We start from the raw sequence: 22242 nt of genomic DNA, 5'->3' as shown, positions 1-22242 counted from the left end.
AAATGCAGAACTTCTAGACAGTTAAACTCCCGTGAACTGAAAAGCAGTGATTTAGCCTTTTTATAGAACCTTATGTTTCATACCACCTTTTTGTAAGATAAGTATATTATTTTGTCAAATATATTTTACTTTAAAATTATCCACTAAAAGATTCATATTTGCATTGATAAGATCAGAAATGCCATTTAAAATGTTTGGCTGAAGTCCCCCCAAAAGCTGTTGCATAGATCTGTCAAAAGATACCCCCAAACTTCAGAGTACAGAGAAGCTTTAAAACTGTTTTAAAGGGAGTAGGGATTAGTAGTAACTTCAAGTACTTTCCCCTAGTTTGAGGAGTAATGTGTGGGTGTACGGTCAGAGTATAGAACAGGATGTTTTAGTGATTATTATTAACCATCTCAGAAGCCTCAGGCAATTTTTTTTTTTAGTTGTAGAAACTGGTTACTCCATTAGAGATTCTAAATTTGAAAAAGTATTTAACATTGCTAATTTAAATATTACAAATGGAACTTACAGTATAGCAAGTACTTTTGGTATTGGGTTTAGGTTGTCAATTTTGTGACTAGGGCGCTAAGAAAAAAAGTTCACAGTATTTTGTTACTTTTATACTTTATAATCACCTCATTTTTTTTCTAGGACTATCAGACGTGGCTTGACCTTAGAGAATTTGAAACTCGCATTGGTGAACGTTACATTACACATGAAAGTGACGATGCCCGCTGGGAAATACACGCATACACCCACAATCTTGTATACCCAAAGCACTTCATTATGGCTCCCAATCCAGATGATATGGAAGAAGATCCTTAATTATCAATGAGCTAGCTTCAATAAGGAAGGATTTCATTTTACGTATTGATGTTTTACTGCACAACTGTCGTTTGTAGGTTGTCATCTGCAAGGGTGCAAAGACATGGGGAAATAGGATAAGCAATCAGTGACTCCAGTACTGTAGTTCATTATGAGTAGATACAAGAGGGGAAACTGAGTAATAAAAATACACAATGGAACCAAGATGAAGCATTTCATAAATTTTTATAGCATAGTAATGACTGGTTTTTGTATTTTTTCCTAATCCTTCACTTTAGTACTATAGTGGCATTTAATTTATCTTCCCTTTCCAAATGTTCTTACACTGTTTTTTAAAAAGGAGAAAAAGGAAAGCTTAGTCCAGCCATTGAATATCTTGATCAAATCATGTAAGAGTTCTAAGCAGGTTTGCATTTAAAAGCTAACTGAGGAGGGGCCACCAGCCTGAGATTTCCTCTACAGGCTCTAGGCATTTGTTTAACCAGAGACATGAGGGTTTTTTTCGTAGGTGCCTAGAAATGTTTCCTAGATGCTAGGCTATTTTACCTTTTTTTTTTTTTTTTTTTTTTTTTTTTTTTTCCTTAGGTGAGTCAAGAGTCAAAACCATGATCCCTAATCTTTGGAGCTGAACTCTTAATATGCTCTCTACAACATAAAAATTAAGTTAGTCCCCTTTGTATGTTGGAACAGCCTCTAAGATAATTTGGGACAGTTGGTGTTGCAGAACCTGGAGGAGGGCCTGCTGCTCTGTCTGCTCCTCGCTCAGGATCTGTGCTTTGTCCTCACGTTCCCACTGGACCACCGTAATGCCACAGCTGGCTTCCAGTGTTCAGTGAGTAAAGAGCTGAACTTTTCTTACACAGTTTATCTTTACACAGAGTTGAATAATTTGAGGAAGAAAAATTATTAAAAGTAAGGCCAGTGCAGGATCAATTAATGCTACAGAGAACAGCAAAGAGTATATCCTTTTTTTCTTCCCTTAGTTTATAGGAAGGGTTTACAGATATCTGGAATTATTAAATCAGTTCTTTTAAGCAGTTTGGGGGAGTGGGTGGGTTGAGCATGAAACATTTATTTTACTCTTTCATTTGCTCTGCTAATACTGTAGCCCTACCCTTATTATTATTATTTTTTAACATTTCAGCACCAGCAGCCCACTAAAGAAGTATTTTTCTACTCAGATACAATGTTTAAGAGGTTAGACTTTCTCATAGCTTTTAAAAAGTTACTAATAGTTTTCTCTCCCCAAAAAGTTTAAGATCTGGGACCACCCCTTATTTTAAAAAAAACTAGTGGCTTTTTGTTTCTCATTCCACAGTAATCACTGCAAACTATTCCCATCCCCCCCAACCCCCAAAAAGAGCAAAAGATTTGGAGTCAGAAAATCTGGTCTTTTTTTTTTTTATTATTTTTTTTTTTTATTTGACAGAGAGAGATCACAAGTAGACAGAGAGGCAGGCAGAGAGAGAGAGAGGGAGGGAGGGAAGCAGGCTCCCTGCTGAGCAGAGAGCCCGATGCGGGACTCGATCCCAGGACCCTGAGATCATGACCTGAGCCGAAGGCAGCGGCTTAACCCACTGAGCCACCCAGGCGCCCCAGAAAATCTGGTCTTAAGTCTAGGCTTCAATCTGTCTGAGCCTCAAGATCTCAATCTGTAAAATGAAGACCATAATTCTTGCCTCTACCTTCTCACAATGCTGTTGTGAAGCTGGGCTATGTATGAAGATATTCGTACTCAATAAACTAAGAACTATAAAAGTATTAGGTAACTTTGTCCCACTGAATGAGGTAGCAAAAGAATGTCCCTGGATACAAATAGTTGGAGCCAGAGAGGGCCTTGAGAGAGCCCCGAAGCTACACCGTAATCTAGGCTGAGAGTACCGTTCAGTCGCCTGTGTTCTGAGCTCTTTACACATTTTTACTTACTACCCTCACAACAGTCACAAAGTACGTGCATTATGGACTTCATCTCACAGATCAGGAAACTGAAGCACAGGAAGATTAAGTAACCAGCTGTGGAGGGTCACTGTATATGGACATGAACCCTGGCAGTGTGGCTCCCGTCCCTCTGTCCCCCCCACCCCCCAACCACTGTGCTGCACTGCCTACTCATACTCTCCACCATGTCTCGTAGTATTCAATCTCCTATGGGAGGTTAAAAAATTTAGTCAAATTTTGCAAAACCTTTTAGAAATGTATTTTCTCTGTGCTAAAGGATGACTTCCCCAAATCTGTCCAAAGTAAGTTTATACCAACGTACGAAAATGGAGTAATTCTGAGTCCCGAGGCACCCTATGGTGGTTTTGGTTTTACTGCCTAAGGTGAAAATTAACTGGAATGATGTTTGCTATACTTACATAATCAAACTTTACAAGCCATGAAATTAATTGCACTCTTTGTGTTGTTGAATGCATAAGAAGTTTTCTAAAAAAATTTGTAAAGGCACTGTCAGATAATTTGGAGTTGTCATTTACTCCAGATACTGTATAACCTGCATAACCTTTTTTTGTCTTGAAATTGTTTTTGTATAAGAATTGTTAGAAACATTTGATAATGTACAAAGTAGTCTATAATGACACTGTTCCATACATTTTTATATTTTTTGTTACATCCCACTTTTTGTAAATATCCTCAAAGAAGCTTGATAATAAAATGTATTTCCATATCACCATACTTTTCCATGTGAAAACCTGAGCATTATCTCTAATAGAGGTATCCAAAGAAAATTTTACTTGGTTGTGTTATTTTCCCAGGCCCTGGTAAAAGTATTATTTTGGAAATAGTATTTGTAAATGGAACTAATGCTATATTTAAAACACTGATTTTTTTTTAACTACCTAAAATAAAAAATAACTCATTATTTCAATTTTATATGAAATTTGAGGTAATTATCTGGAGGTCTTATTTCTTGCCATGAAAGTTTAGAATAATTTTAACTACAAAGTTTTCAAGAGCTACCATCAAATATTCAACTATTGTAACTTCTACAAGACTTAAATAAGCAAATGCCATTCAAAGTAAATTTTCCAGGTTTTAAGACACAAGGCATTGCCTGATTCCTCCCATTAATTATAAAAACTATTAAACAACTAAGAGGGGCCAATGTTGGGCATTTTCACCTTCCAAAAATTCACCAGCCAAGTCTTTGGAAAAAAGTAAAGGTGATTATGAATGGTGCAAGGTGGGGCAGCATGTGAAAAACAAGCCGTCTCTCTATCTTCCTATTTTAGAGTAAGACACAGAATACTAGTCCTGTTCTGAGTTAAGCCAAATAAGCAACAGAAAGCCAAGAACTGATCACTCTGCCAGTGAACTTTCAATATAGTTAAGCTATAAATTCAAAACATACATCTCATACTCTTTTCCTTTAATCTCACTGTAAATTTTTATTGCCAATATAATAATTCTTCAGAAGGTATATGTCTGGTATTAATATAAATGTTCTGTGAACCAAAAATGAGAATTTACAGAATGAAAACTTGACATTTATCTGAAAATGAGGGAGAATTAGTTCAGATCAGAAAATGATTCCTGCTAACACAGTCTGCATTTACTCTAACTCATATTTCAGGTACATGTTAGGTTTACTAGTTTTACAGGCACTTAAATATTTTTTTAAGATTTTACTTACTTATTTTGAGAGAGGGAGAGGGAGACTCCCAAGCAAACTCCACGCTGCATATGGAGCCTGACGTGGGACTGGAGATCCCACAACCCCCGAGACCATGACCTAAGTTGAAATCAAGAGTCAGACACTCAGACTGAACCACCTGGGCACCCCTAAAGTTTTTTAATTATAAAATTCACAGAAGTAGAGAATAGAAAATTTACCACAAAGGAGAACAATTTCCACCCTGAAAACCCACTTCCACAATGGGATATTTAATAGTGATTACTAGGCATCCTTTCCTTACATTTTATATACAAGTAACCACCACAGAAAACAACCAGTCTGCACTAATATATTAATTTTTATGAGATTAGTTACAAGCATTTCTTTAAATGTAGCTTTCCCCCCAACAAAAATGGAATCCTAACTATAAAACATTCTCCACTATACTTTTTTCACTTCCCACATTCTTAAGAGATGAGTCAGAACATACTGTTCTACCTCATTTTTAAAAAATAATATATGGATAGTTCTATTTAATCCATTCCCTATGAAAGACCACTTAGGTTTCAGTTTTTGCTAAACCAGTCAGTGTTCATGTTTATTTTTTAAAAAATAAAAATACAGCAACTAGCCTTAATAAAGGACACTTAGTTTCTCAGTAAGTTGTTTCATTAAGCCAAAAGCACACAATTGTGCCAAAAGCTAGACACAGCCGTAAAAGATCAATATTTAATTGTACTGTATGTAAGACAGTCCATTTTTATTGGTGATAAAGACATAAAATATTGTAATACTTATTTTACCTGTGATCTATGAACCACGTTCCCTTTATTTTGCTTTCTTAAGCAGACTTAGGGGTAAAATGACCACACTGAGATCACCGCCAGGTAAGTTCACCAAACCCAGCTACGGGTGACACAGAGGGCTTTGACTGGCAGGCATCCATCGGATGGCTTCTCCCATGAAGTCTCTGATGAGGCAGCAAGGCAAAAAAATTAAATCTTTCTCCCATCTTCTGAGGATTCATTAGCATATCATACCCCTGAAGTAACTGCTGTCTGGCTGGCTCATCTGATTTGTCTAAAAGAACCTGAAAAGAAAAAACTTCTTAGTAAAAATAACTAGAAGGATTCCTGGTTACATGCAGCAATGCTAATGACCATTGGCTGCTCAGTAAAGCAGGACTTCACGTGGGATTTCTCCTTACCTGCCTTAGAATCATGGGTGCTTATTAAAAACATAGGTTGCTAAGACCCAAACCTGTGGATTTGTATGTTTAACAAACATTACCAGGTGGTTTGATTTTCACTGAAGAGTTAAGATGTCTTCAGGACCCTTCTAAAATTATCCCCATAAACACAGTCAACTTTTCCTACTGGGCATGAACACTATTCAAAGTCTTCATGCTAGCTCGTGTGGAGATGCAGGGGTGTGCTTGGTGGCCCCAGCCGGGCAGCCCGGCTGCACCAGGCCCAACGCTACCAGAAAGACCATAGTATCCAGGGCCTGCTGTCCGAGAAGAGCACTGAGGCTGGGGGGATCTTATCATTTGAAACGTTTTTATGAAATACTACAAAATAAAAATATATAATGATCCTGAAATAAATCATTACCTTCAGCCGGACATCAATGCCCATATTTTTTAAAAACATCTGTTGTTTTATTGGCCCGAGAGAAGCTACTTGTCCCCCTGCCATTCTGCGCAGATAACTGAAGTCCACATCGGCTGTGAGGTCCGCCGTTCCAGGGGCAGTCAGGACGTCATGAAGCTTGTGGCCACAAAACCCCTTGAACACAATTTTTAAAATGATGAGTTTTTGTCCCTTTATGGTTATTATTATCAAAATTCAAGAAATGCTATCATTTTAGTATACTTTACCTAACTGTTGGAAAGAAAAACATAGCCTAAGTCAGTGGTTTATAAACTCTTAATATAGGAGCACCCTTTCCTCAAGTGAGATGCTACGTGCAAAATCTGATATAAAGTGCGACACTGGGTGCCTGGAAATGCTGCCTTTCACATTTCATTACTGCTTGTGCTGATGGAGTAGAGATCCCATCAGTTCTCCATGTGTGTTAACTTGTTTCTTACTAGAATCAAGTTAAACTTTCACCAGACTCTAGATGGTGTTTGACAAGGCGTATCCATCAATCACGCGCACCAGAATCGCCTGAGCCCACGTTACTGCACTGCCCAGACCTACTGAATCCGAATGCTGGAGGGAAGGCTACAGCATTTTAAAAAAAAAACTCCAGGGGTGGTTTTTTTTTTTTTTTAAGATACAATAAAATTAGAACTTGAGAACCACAGATCTAGAAAATGACTAATAGTAGTATTCGCTGAAATGTATTTCAATTAAAGGATATTCAACACAACTGATAAAGAAGGTAAGGAAGGATGCTCAGGTAGAATAAAAGAATACATCTAGAAAGGAAAAAAGATTGAAAATATGATAGGAAAAGTCTGATCATAGTAGCTAAATGAAATTTGCATAGAAGTACTAAAAATTTTTTTTAAATGGAGGGGGAAAATTCTTAACTTTAAGAAAATCTTCCCATTTGTATTATTCAGATGCTAAGTAGGATCTATGCAGACCTAGGTTCTGCAGCTGAAGCAGAATATAAACGATTCAGACCCTGTTCCAAGGCTAGTCTGGAAGGTGAAATCCTATGGTTAAGGGCAATGATAATATGTATTAATATTCACTATAAACACTGTAATACTACAAGGCTAGGCACCATAGAAAGCAAAGGTAAAGATCTTCAGTGAGCTTCAAATGTTAACAACTTCGGAGATGATACCAATGAACTGATGGGAAGTCATGTTCCTGAGTCATACATACTCTGAAGGTGTCTGTCTTCGTTCCCTCATGACCATAATCGGCGATCAGTGCTGCACCTCCGGTTAGTGCGACGCGCTGAGAAAGCTCCTGAATGATAACACCAGCCTCAGGACACACTTCCACGTGATCCCTCATTTCATCGCGCTAATAAGGGAACAGGTAAATCCAAATGCATTACTGAAAACAGTTTCCTTAGGGTTTTTGTACAATGAGCATTTCTTAGTTACAATAAAAATAAATTCCTTCTCCATATGCATTATGTTGTCCACACTCAACCTTTCACGTTTCACCATCTAAGGAAGTTTCAAAATGCCCTTCTCACACCAGTCAGTGTACATCTTATTAAGAAGTGATCTTTTAAGAGAAATTAAGCAGTTTTACATAGTTGGGATATAGTTTTTAAAGAAAGAGAATGGACTGCTCATCCAGAATGAAAACCCCATGTACATATATGTAATCTGCATTAGAATAATATGTAGATTCTTAGAAAGTTTTCATGAATTTCACTTTTTTATTGTTAAAAGGTTAGGCTATCAACAAAGTCCCCAAATTAATTGCCCCAAATAAGTAAATACATACATATACACACACACACACACACACACACACACACACACACATATATGTGTGTATATTTATATATATAAAATGTCATGATTGAATTTCAGCAATAATCTATTTTACCTATCTATAATTAAAATATTTTTTGTTTAGTTTGAGAATGTATATTAGTTATATTTTTAATTATGAAACAAGGCTTTCATAATTATTTGAACTCTTAAAATTAGAATGTTTTAATATAGGCTATAGTCACTTTATTTTTTTTAAGATTTTATTTATTTGAAGGACTGAAGAGAACATCAACAGGGAGGAGAGGGAGAAACAGACTCCCGGCCGAGCAGGGAGTCCAACAGGGGGCTCAATCCCAGGTCCCACAGATCATGACCTAAGCCAAAGGCAGATGCTTAACCAACTGAGTCACCCAAGTGCCCCTAATATAGGCTATAATCACTTTAGATGAAAAATTTCCTCAGCTTCTATTTTTATTCATTATTACTTAAAGCTGTTTATTTAGTTGCAAAGATATTTTTTGTCTGTCTAGAGGTGAATATTTTACCATATGGATATTTATTGTCTGTAACTATATATATATGATTAGATACTGTAGCTGTAAACTATTAAAAATCACCACCATTCTTGATTTAAAAAAATAAATAAAACAGGCAATCTAAGCCCAAACATTCCTGAAAAGCATAGCGTTTTTTGGACCCCTACACATGACCCCAAGTCAGAAAGACTCTTGCTATTACTTCTTGAGGCCAACAGAAAGCAGCAGTAAACGTACCATTCTGGCCATCTAGCATCAAACTTACTTAATTAAACTAATAAACTAATACAGTTTTGAGCATTAAATGAGAAAATTAAGAGGAATACATACAAAGTGCTCAATAAATAGTTGTTTTCACACACCTCAAACTCTTCTGGACAGGCAGATGCTACTATGACCATGTCACAGGGAACTAAGGGAAAGGGGGAAGGGGCAGGACATGTCTGAGTAAGCACTTACTACATTCCTCCTCACAGGGTGTTCAGGTCACGCCTTCCTGAGATGATCTGACCCAGGCTCCTGACTCGATCACTATTTCACTATTAATAAAAAGCACCTCATGTCTTATGAGCAACTCTCCCCTTGCCCCATCAAGGAAGGAATGCTAAAACGGGGTGCCTGGGTGGCTCAGTGGGTTAAACCCTCTGCCTCTGGCTCAGGTCATGATCCCAGGGTCCTGGGATCGAGCCCTACATTGGGCGCTCTGCTCAGCAGGGAGCCTGCTTCCCCCCTCTCTCTGCCTGCCTCTCTGGCTACTTGTGATCTCTGTCAAATAAATAAAATCTTAAAAAAAAAAAAAAAAGGAACGCTAAAACAGGAACTCAGAAAATGAGAGTATGAAGATTTGGTTGGCAATAAAGTAAGAAGAAAAAACTTCCTACCTGTATGAAGACTTCTGCTGGCGTGACACCAGGCGCCAAAACAAACCGCAGCTTATCAGAAACTTGTGGGTCGATATCAATGAGTACTTCTCGCCATCCCTGGGGTGTTTTCTGAACACAAAATAATGCATAAAAACACATTTTTATCAGTTTTTTCTCAAATTGCCTCTACTAAAAGTAACTATTATTTTTCTCCTCCTACCATATACAACAGATGACATTTACTTGACCACTCAAAAAAAGGCAATACTGTGGAGAAAGGGGAACCCTCCTACACTGTTGGTGGGAATGCAAGCTGGTGCAACCACTCTGGAAAAAGCATGGAGGTTCCTCAAGAAGTTGAAAATAGAGCTACCCTACGACCCAACAATTGCACTACTGGGTATTTACCCTAAAGATACAAATGTAGTGATCCGAAGGGGCATGTGCAACCGAATGTTTATAGCAGCAATGTCCACAGCAGCCAAACTATGGAAAGAACCTAGATGTCCATCAGCAGATGAATGGATGAAGATATGGTATATATATATACAATGGAATACTATGCAGCCATCAAAAAAAATGAAATCTTGCCATTTGTGACGATGTGGGTTGTCGCAACTAGAGGGTATTATGCTTAGCGAAATTAGTCAATCGGAAAAAGACAACTATCATATGCGCTCCCTGATATGAGGAAGGGGAGATGCAATGTGGGGGGTCTGGGGGTAGGAAAAGAATAAATGAAACAAGATGGGATCGGGAGGGAGACAAACCATAAGAGACTCTTAATGTCACAAAACAAACTTAGGTTGCCAGGCGGAGGGGGTAGGGAGAGGGTGGTAGGGTTATGGACATTGGGGAAGGTATGTGGTATGGTGAGTGCTGTGAAGTGTATAAACCTGCTGATTCACAGACCTGTACCCCTGGGGCTAATAATATGTCATATGTTAATTAAAAAATTTTAAAAAATTTTTAAAAGGCAATACTTCATTTCCTTTGAATAGTAAGAGTCGACTGGAAGGCGTGAACTGGTGTTGGTGAGATAAGAGGCGGAGCCACAGAGAGAAAATGAGCAGCAGGGCAGGCGCCCCCAACAGCAGAGAGCAGACTCTGAAGCCTCTGCTAACAAATCAGTACACGCTCTCAGCCTCAGAAACTACCGGTGTACATACACTACCACCAAATCTGAACTTTCACTTCAACTTCAATGAGGAAACATTTTAGTCTTTGGATATGAAAGCTATTTGCTAAATGTAACCCTTCCTTGTACTATAGCTATTTACCATCTTAAATTCGTGCACATCTTTATCGCTGGAGAAATAAACATTCTTACTAGTTATCCTAAGAGAATGAAGGTTCTACTTAATACTTGATTTTTGCTTTTCAATTATTTCTATTCATCAGAATTCCAAATATAGTCACCTTCAACAATAATTAAATACCATAAATGTTTTTCCTTCAACATAAAGCCTTTTGTTATTCAATTAATGACTTTATCCCATCAATACCTGAAACTTATGCACGGGAAGAACGTCAAAAAATTCATGTGCCAGATAAAAGCTGTACCCTATTTAAAAACAGAAGGAAAAAACTTTCAGCATTGTTAAGGCAATACTTAAATCTTTCTTTTCGAACACTCAAAAAAAAAAAAAAAAAAAGAAAAGAAAATGCTAGTATTTTGCGTGGGAACCCAGGGGGCTCCCACAGCCATGTCTACGGAGAATCATCCCCTCACGTCTTCACCTACTCTGCAGAACAGACAGAACATGACTGTTCTCATTTTCCACACAGCAGGATCAGACAACCAGAATATCTCAATAATCAGTTAAATCTTTTATCCCTCGGGACGCCTGGGTGGCTCAGTTGGTTAAGCAGCTGCCTTCAGCTCGGGTCATGATCCCGGTATCCTGGGATCGAGTCCCACATCGGGCTCCTTGCTTGGCAGGGAGCCTGCTTCTCCCTCTGCCTCTGCCTGCCACTCTGTCTGCCTGTGCTCACTCTCGCTCCTCTCTCTCTGACAAATAAATAAATAAAATCTTAAAAAAAAAAAAAATCTTTTATCCCTCACCAGGCATGAAAGAAATCAGGACTCAAACTTGTTAGCTAAGAGGCTTTGAACTTGCTAACATCATCGGAGACAGCTGAGCGGAGGCCTGCTGAGATGGCTTCCCCGAGACCAGAGCGCCCCTGCAGGTGTGAGCAGGGCCTCAACCGCCCGGTGCAGGGATTTTCCCTCCCCACGAAAAGGCCAGCAAGAACGTTCAAAAGATGAAGACAGTTAAACTAAACCCACCGAGCGCTGCGTCCGTCAGGGCCCCGCATTCCCACCCCCATCAGTACTATCCTATGGGTCAGGAAAAACTAAAAGGTACAACAGAGATGACACTGTCATTTTTGCAAAACCACAGGACATTCACTGCTCCTATTGCGAGCCATGTTGTTTTCTAATACAGTGCTCTTTTCGAGAAAAGGACTCACTCTTGCCTATGAGTCAGGGACCTGGCAGCACTAACTCCGTCTACTAGCGCGCCCGCTGTGGCTCTGCTCACCATCACTGCTGGGACGGGACGCCATCAAAATGACTGCATTACGTTGTGTGAACGAATTACCTTTCGGAACATCCTGCAGATCTCGATACCACGAGATTGGAATCCCAGCTTTAGTAACGCCTCTCATACATACGGGGGACCCAGCACTCCGCTCTAGCGGGATCTTCTCTTCCGTCAGTGTTAATGCTTGAATCTCACTCAATTTTTCGCTCACCTCTACCAGATGTATTGAAATGTCACAGTTTTTCAGCACAGATCCAAGCTGACTGAACACCTAAAGACAAAAGAAGGGGTAAAGGGCAAAATACAATGGGTTGGGCAGATTTGGGGTTTTCTAACCATTCACCTCAATAATTCGCTCATGTTACAGGAATAAAATTTGGTTTTGGAGGCATCTGTTCTCCACACAAGCCACTCTCCAGCAGTCTGTGAGAATCATAACCAACCTATTACACACTGTCCACAGAAGAGATGAACAGTACACGACTTGGTTTCCTAAAATAAAAATTAGACTGACGAGTAAATGAAAATTAAAGATTTAACATCCAAAAAATAAGCAGATTAAGGGATCTAAAAAGAACAAGAAAATAACCCTTAATTTTATAAAGCTGCTATGTCTATGAAATAATCTCATCTTTGAGACGTTTAAACTGTATCTTCAGGAAATAAAATTTGAGTGGCACTAAAAACTTGGGTTTAACTTCATAATTCTTAGACATTTTTAATTTTTTCTTAGCTACACACATTTTTATAACTGTTGTAAACATGGGAAAAAGGAATATACTAATACTTTATCAATATTTTAATGCTAAAAATTCAATGTCAAAGCATAAAGTACATCAATAGTATTTTTCATCTGAATTCAATTTTCATTGGTGATTTGCCTCCTACTTTTAAGATCTGAAATATGCAGGCAGAGACTGATAGTAAGGACAAGATTTTTCCAAATTTTGTTTTGAAATGAAACTACAAAGAGAAAAACTTCCCAAGAGAAAAATCCTCCAGAAATTATGATCAAGAAATGAAAACAAGTCTGTAAATATGTCTATTTTCTTAACATTCCTTTAAATTCTTTGGCTTTTTAAGGTTCTTAACACTTGTTCTAAGGAAGTATCCTTTATACATTTTAAGAGCTATGGGATTGTTTTTAAAGTACTTGGAACAAGACAGTATTATTTGAGAAACTCATTAAATATTCAAATGACTTTGCCAATTTAAAGAGATATAAAATAGAGCTCCAGAAACATAAATCAGTGGTTTTTTTCTATTGCCCCACAAATATGATAGATATAATCAGGATTATCTGTCAGATGTTATAAACTGTTTAAAAGCCTTTGATTCCTAATTTCAAGCAAAAATCATATAGCACCAAGACATTTAAATGTATACTGAATATGTTTTTTTTTTACAATGAATTGCCAGATATACTTAAGATAAACTAAAAAAGACTAATGGATTCCAAAGCAGTATAACTATCAAAGTTTAATAAATACAAGTACTTATCATATACTATAAACCAAATTCCTCCTTTTTAAAAAAAAAATTTAGTGCCACATTTTCTTTTTTTAATTTTTATTTATTTTTTATTTGAGAGAATGAGGGAGAAAGAGAGCATGAGAAGTAGGGGGGTCAGAAGGAGCAGCAGACTCCCCACTGAGCAGGGAGCCCGATGTGGGACTCGATCCCATGATTCCAGGATCATGACCCAAGCTGAAGATAGTCGCTTAACCAACTGAGCCACCCAGGCACCCTAAATAACTCCTTTTTAATGTTTTTAGACAATATTAGGTAGAATGGAAGAAAGCACAATCCATGGAAAAATATCAGCTATCTTTGATTAAAGGAAAGTGACCTGACCCTTCCAGTTGGAGCCCCCACGTTCTCCCTCACCCTCAGAGCTCAACCACCATTCTCAATCTGGAGTTTATACATCCCGCTTTTTCTTTATAAATGTTACTGAAAACATTTGAATCACCAAACACATATTGTTTAATGCTGACTATTTCAGGATTTTATGTAATACAATCATATGATATGAATTCTTTGTATTAAATTGGTGTTTTCACCCAACAAGATGCTGAGTTTCATCTGAACATCGTGCATTCTGCTGTGATTTCATACATTTGCACAACCCTTGGCATCCCACTGTATGACTGGATCACAATTTATTGATCTATTTTCCCACTGATAGTCATTGGGGTTGTTTCCAGCTTTTCTGCTATTCTAAACAATGCTGTCTTCTTGTACATGCATCCTGGAACATATATGCCCTCATTTCTGGAGGGCATATATCCAGCAGGAAAACTGCTGGGTCGCACAGTAGAAGAACATAGACGTTAGCAGATGATGCCTAATAAGCACTCCAAAGTGCTTACCCCAAATCATGGTCTTACAGTCTGAGAGTCCCCTCTGTGCCACATCTCCCCATCCTCACCAACGCTTGGTACTGCCAAATCTTCTCATTGGAGGGTACAGTGGTACATCACTGTGATTTTAACTTTCACTTCCCCAACCCCCAACCAGTCTGAGCATTTTTTTGTTTTTCCTGGCCTTGTGGATTTCCTCTTTCATGCTGGGCCTGTTCACATCTTCAGTCTGACTTTTCTATGGAGTTATCTGTCACCACCTTAACAACTGAAAGGAATTCTTTATGTATTCTAACTACCACTTCCTTGTAGGTTATGTGTTGTAAATAACTCCTCCCACTCTGCCGCTTGGCTTATCCCTCTCTTTACAGTGTCTCTGAAGAACAGAAGTTCCTAATTTCTTTAAGGAACAAAAAATTTGGGATGCCTGGGTGGCTCAGTCGGTTAAGCATCTGCCTTTGACTCAGGTCATGATCCTGGGGATCGAGTCCCACATCAGGCTCCGTGCTCAGTGGGGAGTATGCTTCTCCCTCTCCCTGCTGCTCCCCCTGCTTGTGCTCTCTGACAAATAAATAAAATCTTAAAAAAAAAAAAAAAAAGAACAAAAAATTCTTTAACGTAGTTGAAATTACCCTTCTATTTATCTTTTCCTTTATGGCTTCTGCTTTTTATACAATTCAAAAACTCTTTTCCTACTTAGAAGACAAATACACGCTTCCAATGTCTTCTAAATGTTTTGACTTCTACCTTTCACATTCTCTTCCACTCTCATTTTTTAAAAATTACAAACAGACAACAATAAGTTACGATTCATTGTATTATTCTGACGTTGTACTTCAGCTGAGAAACAGAGGCGGTTAAGGAGATAGGACTAAAAGCCAAGGAAGTCAATGGAGTTTGCACACAAGTCAAAAGCACAGATTCAGGTGAGTACATGAGGATCTAAAGACATTCTTTTATTACCTACCCTCAAAATATCTCCTGTGAGGGTACCCCTTCCTGGGCCCAATTCCACAAGCTGGAAAGCTGCATTTTTTCCAGTGGCCATCCATTCGCTAATGAACCATATACCTAGCAACTGTGACAAGGGAAAAAACTACACTGAAGTATTATAAAATATAAAAGTATAGCCCAATATAAAATTCCACATAAATACATAGTTTATGCCAAAAGGCAAAATGTTTGCAAACAAATTATGTGTGTATGTTACTCAATATGTACATGTATGTACGCACACGCAGAAGCTTCATGGAGACATTAGAAAAGACACCACTTAGAAAGCTTAGTAACAGGAGAAAACAGTTAAAAGGCACTTCCCCCTGTAAGAGATCTCATAATACACGTAAGAAGAATCACTTACAGGAAGGTGCTAGTCTTTGATAACGAATAAACATATGGAATAGGGTTATGCCTTTCTTCATATTCATACGATTTCAGTAATTACATGGCTTTTTATGCATAATTAACATTTTTAAATACCTGGATTCTACTTCCTTTTAGGTACTATTTCCTATATCTAAATTTAACAAGGGGTTTTTATGCAGAAATCAATGAACTAGAATCCCTAAGAAGAGTTCACAATTTGTTACAGGGGATTTCTGCTCTGACTATGGTGCAGTCTTAGGCAGGGGCTTTAGAGCCTCTCCCCACTAACTCCTTAGTGTTTTGCATCTTTTCTCTCTCTCTTCACTGATCTCTCTTTCCTCTATTGTTCTCTATTTCTGCGGCATGTATATGATTAAAAATGAAAACTTAAAAAAAAAGGAAACCTGAATCACAAAAACAAAGCTGTACAACGCTATATTAAAGAAGAGTACAACGTGACCTGCTTCCAAATATTTGTGATATTAGTTTCTTTTATAGTTTACATTGAATATTACCTCCCCAAAGATCTGACTTATTTCCGGTGAAGTAATGAAATCTCCTTTTTCTCCTAGCATGTCACGGTACACATAATATCCCTGAGTAAAAAGAGAAAGTAGAGAAAACAAATTAACTTTCAAATATGCTTTTTAAACTACCCCTCCAAAATCTTATATGATGTATACAATGACATAATCATTTGGTAAGAAAGTAATCTCTTCTAAACAAACAAGATAAACACAGTAACTTAAACTTTACAAAGTGCCAGAACAGATAGAAACATGATCCCTCCTTGACCATAAAGGAAAAAGCCAGGCCATGTCCATCCTCACATCCCATCCCTCTTCCCTCCCCTCCCTGCTCCCACAACCCAACACAGTAAGACCCTGTCTGCCCCTCCCTCCAGCCTCCTTTCCCTAATTCTCACTATCTGTTTCAAATTAGCCCTGCCTATTGGTGATGTTGTTGCTTGACCTAGATGCTCGTTACGTGGGAGCATTCACTTTGTGAAAATTCATCAAGCTATATGCACCTGTGATTTATGCATTTTTCTAAATGAATATTTATATCTATATTATATCTGTAAAAATTTATATTTATATCTCTTTTTTAATTAGCCCTGCTCATCCATACATCCATGCCATTGCAAATACTCTCCTTTCTCCCTACACATTTCTCCCTGGCACCCTTATACTCAATAAAATTGAATCTGCTCAAATGCCGCCTTCCCTAACTTCCTCTTCCAGTCCTCCAACCTCAGACTAACAGCAGTGCTTCCCTTTATGTAGTTATTTATTTATATGTCTGTACTCCTCACCAAGAGGCTTAGTTACTTGGAGAAGAGGACTATCTTATTTACTCTCCTATCCCAAGGTTAAGCTTACTGTCTAAACTTCAAGACATACTCAAGAATTCTTTGTTAGAAAATTTCCTGTACTCCTCAAGCTCCTTCTTCCACTACCCTACTCAGCAGGTGACCTGGACTTCTGCCCAAAAAGGAAGTAAAGAATGTTATAAAATAGGACTTACTCAGCTTCCTGACCGGCCTCCACCTGCTCCCATTCATTCCTCAGAACTCGGGATGAAATGACTTTACCTTCCACTCTTATCCAAGCCTAGTCCCACCACCTGTGCTCTGGATCATCATCTCTCCTCACACAGCTCTCATGGGCCAAGATCTTGTTATCACCCCCTTCTCTAAGAGCTTTAACTTCCCTCTCTCAGCAGCAGAAATATACTTGAGTCAAACAACAACAACAAAAAAAAACAACTACTTCACTTCATAGAGCATCTCCTCTCAAGCTTTTCTCTTTCTCTTCACAAATGAGCATTTCAGCAGTGTTTTTGTGGCACATTATGAGCCACTGTGGTAGCCTGATGAAGACCACAGATCCCTTCATAGAATGTTTTAAATTCAGGACTTAAGCCCACAGGATTACCCCTCCTCCAAAAACTGAAAAATATTCATCCGATATTTAAAAAATAAACTTGTATAATAGTAACATATATGCATCCTTATGAATATATTAATAAAGCCAAGCCTGAGGTCTAATAAGTAACAAAGTTTTGAAGTATGGAAGAGCACAATGAATTCTGAGATACCTATGATCACTATTGATTTCCACTGATGCTAAAATCATGGGAAGTACTGATGCCAGTGGTTAAGTTGATAATAAGAGATATGTTGATAATAAAAGAAAGGTTAAATTTCAGTTAGAAGCTAATGAAGGAAATGCAAATTAAAACCATGAGATACGTCCAGGACAAACAGAAACTAAAAGTATTTGCAATCACCAAACCAGCCCTACAGGAAATATTGAAAGGGGTCCTCTAAACAAAAAGAGAGCCCAAAAGTAACACAGACAAGAAAGGAACGGAGACAATATACAGCAACAGTCACCTTATAGGCAATATGATGGCGCTAAATTCATATCTTTTGATAGTCACCCTGAATGTAAATTGGCTAAATGCCCCAATCAAAACATACAGGGTATCAGATTAAATAAAAAAGCAAGACCCTTTGATATGCTGTCTGCAAGAGACTCATTGCAGACCCAAAGACACCTCCAGATTTAAAGTGAGGGGGTGGAAAACAATTTATCATGCTAATGGACATCAAAAGATAGCTGGGGTGGCAATCCTTATATCAGAGAAATTACATTTTAAACCAAAGACTATAATAAGAGATGAGGAAGGACACTATATCATACTTAAAGGGTCTATCCAATAAGAAGATCTAACAATTGAAAATATTTATGCCCCTAACATGGAGGCAGCCGATTATCTAGGCCAATTAATAACAAAATCAAAGAAACACATTGACAATAATACAGTAACAGAGGAGACATTAACAACCTCCTCACTGAAATGGAGAGATCATCTAAGCAAAAGATCAACAAGGAAATAAGAGCTTTAAATGACATATTGGACCAGATGGACATCACAGATATATTCAGAACATTCTGTCCCAAAGCTACAGAATGCATATTCTTCTCTAGTGTACATGGAACATTCTCCAGATAGATCACACCCGGGGTCACAAATCAGGTCTCAACTGGTATCAAAAGATTGGGATCATTCTCTGAATATTTTCAGATGACAATGCTTTGAAACTAGAACTCAACCACAAGAGGAGAGTTGGAAAGAACTCAAATATGGAGGCTAAAGAGCAATCTACTGAAGAATAACTGGGTCAACCAGGAAATTAAGGAGGAATTTTAAAAATTCATGGAAACAAATGAAAATAAAAATACAACTGTTCAAAATCTTTGAGATACAGCAAAGACAGTCCTAAGAGGAGAGTATATAGCAATACAAGCCTTTCTCAACAAACAACAAAGGTCTCAAATACACAACCTAACCCTATACCTAAAGGAGCTGGAGAAAGAACAACAAATAAAGCCTAAACCAGCAGGAAGAGAGAAATAATAAAGATCAGAACAGAAATCAATGAAATAGAAACCAAAAGAACAGTAGAACAGATCAATGAAACTAGGAGCTGGTTCTTCAAAAGAATTAATGAGATTGATAAACCCCTGGCCAGGTGTATCGAAAAGAGAAAGGACCCAAATTAATAAAATCATGAATGAAAGAGGAGAGATCAAAACCAATACCAAAGAAATACAAACAGTTATAAGAACATATTATGAGCAACTATACACCAACAAATTTGACAATCTGGAAGAAATGGATGCATTCCTAAAGACTATAAACTAACAAAATTAAACCAGGAAGAAATAGAAAACCTGAACAGACCCATAACCAGTAAGGAGATTGAAGCAGTCATCAAAAATCTCCCAACAAACAAGAGCCCAGGGCCAGGCAGCTTCCCATTGGAATATTATCAAACACTTATTTTTTTTAACTCTTTTGATAGTGTCTTTTGATGTACATTTAAAATTTTGATTATGTCCAATTTATGTGTATTTTTTTGTTGTTTATGTTTTTTTTTTTTTAAAGATTTTATTTATTCATTTGACAGAGAGAGATATCACAAGTAGACGGAGAGTCAGGCAGAGAGAGAAGAGGAGGAAACAGGCCCCCTGCCGAGCAGACAGCCCGATGCGGGGCTTGATCCCAGGACCCTGGGAACACGACCTGGGCCGAAGGCAGAGGCTTTAACCCACTGAGCCACCCAGGCGCCCCGTGTTGTTTATGTTTTTGATGTCATACTTAAAAATCATTGCCAAATTCAATGTTATGAAAATTTTCCCTATTTTTTTTTTATTTTTCAAAGATTTTATTTATTTATTTGACAGAGATCACAAATAGGCAGAGAGACAGGCAGAGAGAGAGAGAGGAGGAAGCAGGCTCCCTGCTGAGCAGAGAGCCTAACACAGGGCTCGATCCCAGGACCCCAGGATCATGACTGGAGCTGAAGGCAGAGGCTTTAATCCACTGAGCCAACCAGGTAGCCCTATTATCAAACATTTAAAGAATTAATATCTATTCTTCTGAAACTGTTCCAAAAAATAGAAATGGAAAGAAAACTTCCTAACTCATTTTATGAGTCCAGCATTACTATGATGGTTTGGGATCTATGATCCCAAAACCAGACAAAACCCATCTCCCCCATCAAAAAGGAGAATTACAGACCAATATCCCTGATGAACATGGATGCAAAAATTCTCACCAAAATACTAGTCAATAGGATCCAACAGTATATTGAAAGGATTATTCACCACAACCAAGTGGGATTTATTCCTGGGCTGCAAGGTTGGTTCAACACCCGCAAATCAATGTGATACAATGCATTAATAAAAGAAAGAGCAAGAACCATATAATATTCTCAATACATGCACAGAAAAAGCATTTGACAAAGTACAGCAGTCTTTCTTGATTAAAACTCTTCACAGTGTAGGGATAGAGGGCACATACCTCAATATCATAAAAGCCATCTATGAAAAACTCACAGCGAGTATCATTCTCAATGGGGAAAAACTGAAAGCTTTTCTCCTAAAGTCAGGACCATGGCAGGGCTGTTCACTATCACCACTGCTATTTAATATACTACTAGAAGTCATAGCCTCAGCAGTCAGACAACAAAAAGAAATTAAAGGCATCCAAATCAGCAAAGGAGAAGTCAAACTCTCATTCTTTGCAGATGATATGATACTGTATGTGGACAACCCAAAAGATTCCACTCCAAATCTGCTAGAACTCATACAAGAATTCAGTAAAGTGGCAGGATACAAAATCAATGCACAGAAATCAGTTGCATTTCTATACACCAACAAGATAGAAGAAAGAGAAATTAAGGAGTTGATACCATTTACAATTGTACCCAAAATCATAAGATACCTAGCAATAAATCTAAACAAAGAGGCAAAGGATTTGTTCTCAGAAAACTATAGAATACTCATGAGAGAAATTGAGGAAGACACACAAAGAAATGGAAAAACGTTCCATGCTCATGGACTGGAAGAACAATTATTGTGAAAATGTCTATGCTACCTAAAGCAATCTACACATTCAATGCAATGACTATCAAAATACCATCATCAACTTTTTTTCACAGAAATGGAACAAACAGGGGCAGCTGGGTTGGCTCAGTCGTTAAGTTGTTTCTGCCTTTGGCTCAAGTCATGATCTCAAGGTCCTGGGATCAAGCCCCGTATCGGGCTCTCTGCTCAGCAGGGAGCCTGCCTCCCCTTCTGCCAGCCTGCCTCCCTGCCTACTTGTGAACTCTCTGTCCAATAAATAAATAAAATTTTTTTTTTAAATGGAGCAAACAGTACTAAAATTTATGTGGAACCAGAACAGATCCCAAATAGGAAGAGGAATGTTGAAAGAGAAAACCAAAGTTGGTGGCATCACAATTCCAGTCAAACTCTATGACAAAGCTGTAATCCTCAAGACAGTATGGTACTTGTGCAAAAACAGGCACATAGATCAATGGAACAGAATAGAGAGCCCAGAAATGGACCTTCAACTCTATGGTCAACTAATCTTCAACAAAGCAGGAAAGAATGTCCAATGGAAAAAAAACAGTCTCTTCAACAAATGATGTTGGGAAAATTGGACAGCCACATGTAGAAGAATGAAACTGAACCATTTCCTTATGCCACACACAAAGATAGACTCAAAATGGATGAAAGACCTCAATGTGAGACAGGAATCCATTAAAATCCTTGAGGAGAACACAGGAAGCAACCTCTTTGAGCTCAGCCACAGCAACTTCTTCCTGGAAACACCTCCAAAGGCAAGAGAAGAAAGGGCAAAAATGAACTACTGGGACTTCATCAAGATCAAAAGCTTTTGCATAGCAAAGGAAACAGTCAACAAAACTGAAAGACAACCGATAGAAAGGGAGAAGATACTTGCAATTGACATATCAGATAAAGGGCTAGTATCCAAAATCTATAAAGAACTTATCAAACTCAACACCCAAAGAACAAATAACCCAATCAAGAAATGGGCAGAAGACATGAACAGACATTTCTGCAAAGAAGACATCCAAATGGGCAACAGACACATGAAAAAGTGTTCAACATCACTTAGCACCAGGGAAATACAAATCAAAACCACAGTGAGATACCACCTCTCACCAGTCAGAATGGCTAAAATTAACCAGTCAGGAAAAGACAGATGTTGGCAAAGATGCAGAGAAAGGGGAACTCTCCTACACTATTGGTGGGAATCCAAGCTGGTGCAGCCCCTATGGAAACAGTATGGAGGTTCCTCAAAAAGTTGAAAACAGAGCTACCCTACAACCCAGCAATTACACTGCT

General features: G+C 38.1%; 2 protein-coding genes across 5 annotated transcripts in view; one reads left to right on the top strand and one right to left on the bottom strand.

Annotated features, from left to right (window-relative positions):
* The window catches only part of PRKD3 (protein kinase D3), an 83292-nt gene extending 81841 nt beyond the window's left edge, over positions 1–1451 (top strand). For both annotated transcript variants that reach the window (XM_047746820.1, XM_047746821.1), the window contains exon 19: positions 637–1451. In XM_047746820.1, coding sequence (XP_047602776.1) covers positions 637–810 — 174 coding nt within the window. In that variant the 3' untranslated portion in view covers positions 811–1451. The remainder of the gene's footprint in view (positions 1–636) is intronic.
* The window catches only part of NDUFAF7 (NADH:ubiquinone oxidoreductase complex assembly factor 7), a 27756-nt gene continuing 6271 nt past the window's right edge, over positions 758–22242 (bottom strand). The window contains exons 3-12 of one of the 3 annotated variants that reach the window (XR_007130332.1): positions 16030–16110; positions 15117–15227; positions 11844–12057; positions 10743–10801; positions 9256–9366; positions 7267–7410; positions 6037–6210; positions 5227–5393; positions 4442–4540; positions 758–895 (exon numbers count right to left, since the gene is read on the bottom strand). Coding sequence is in view for 1 of the 3 variants with exons in the window: in XM_047746822.1 (XP_047602778.1) it covers positions 5301–5513; positions 6037–6210; positions 7267–7410; positions 9256–9366; positions 10743–10801; positions 11844–12057; positions 15117–15227; positions 16030–16110 (1107 nt within the window). In the remaining 2 variants the exon portion in view is untranslated. Of the gene's footprint in view, positions 896–4441; positions 4541–4585; positions 5514–6036; positions 6211–7266; positions 7411–9255; positions 9367–10742; positions 10802–11843; positions 12058–15116; positions 15228–16029; positions 16111–22242 lie in introns of those variants that run through there. The other 2 variants (XR_007130331.1, XM_047746822.1) reach the window with 2 other exon arrangements.

This window comes from Lutra lutra, chromosome 9 (assembly GCF_902655055.1).
Source record: "Lutra lutra chromosome 9, mLutLut1.2, whole genome shotgun sequence".
NCBI lineage: Eukaryota > Metazoa > Chordata > Mammalia > Carnivora > Mustelidae > Lutra > Lutra lutra.
The sequence above is the reverse complement of the archived record's forward strand: the minus strand, read 5'-3'. Positions and strand labels throughout refer to the sequence as shown.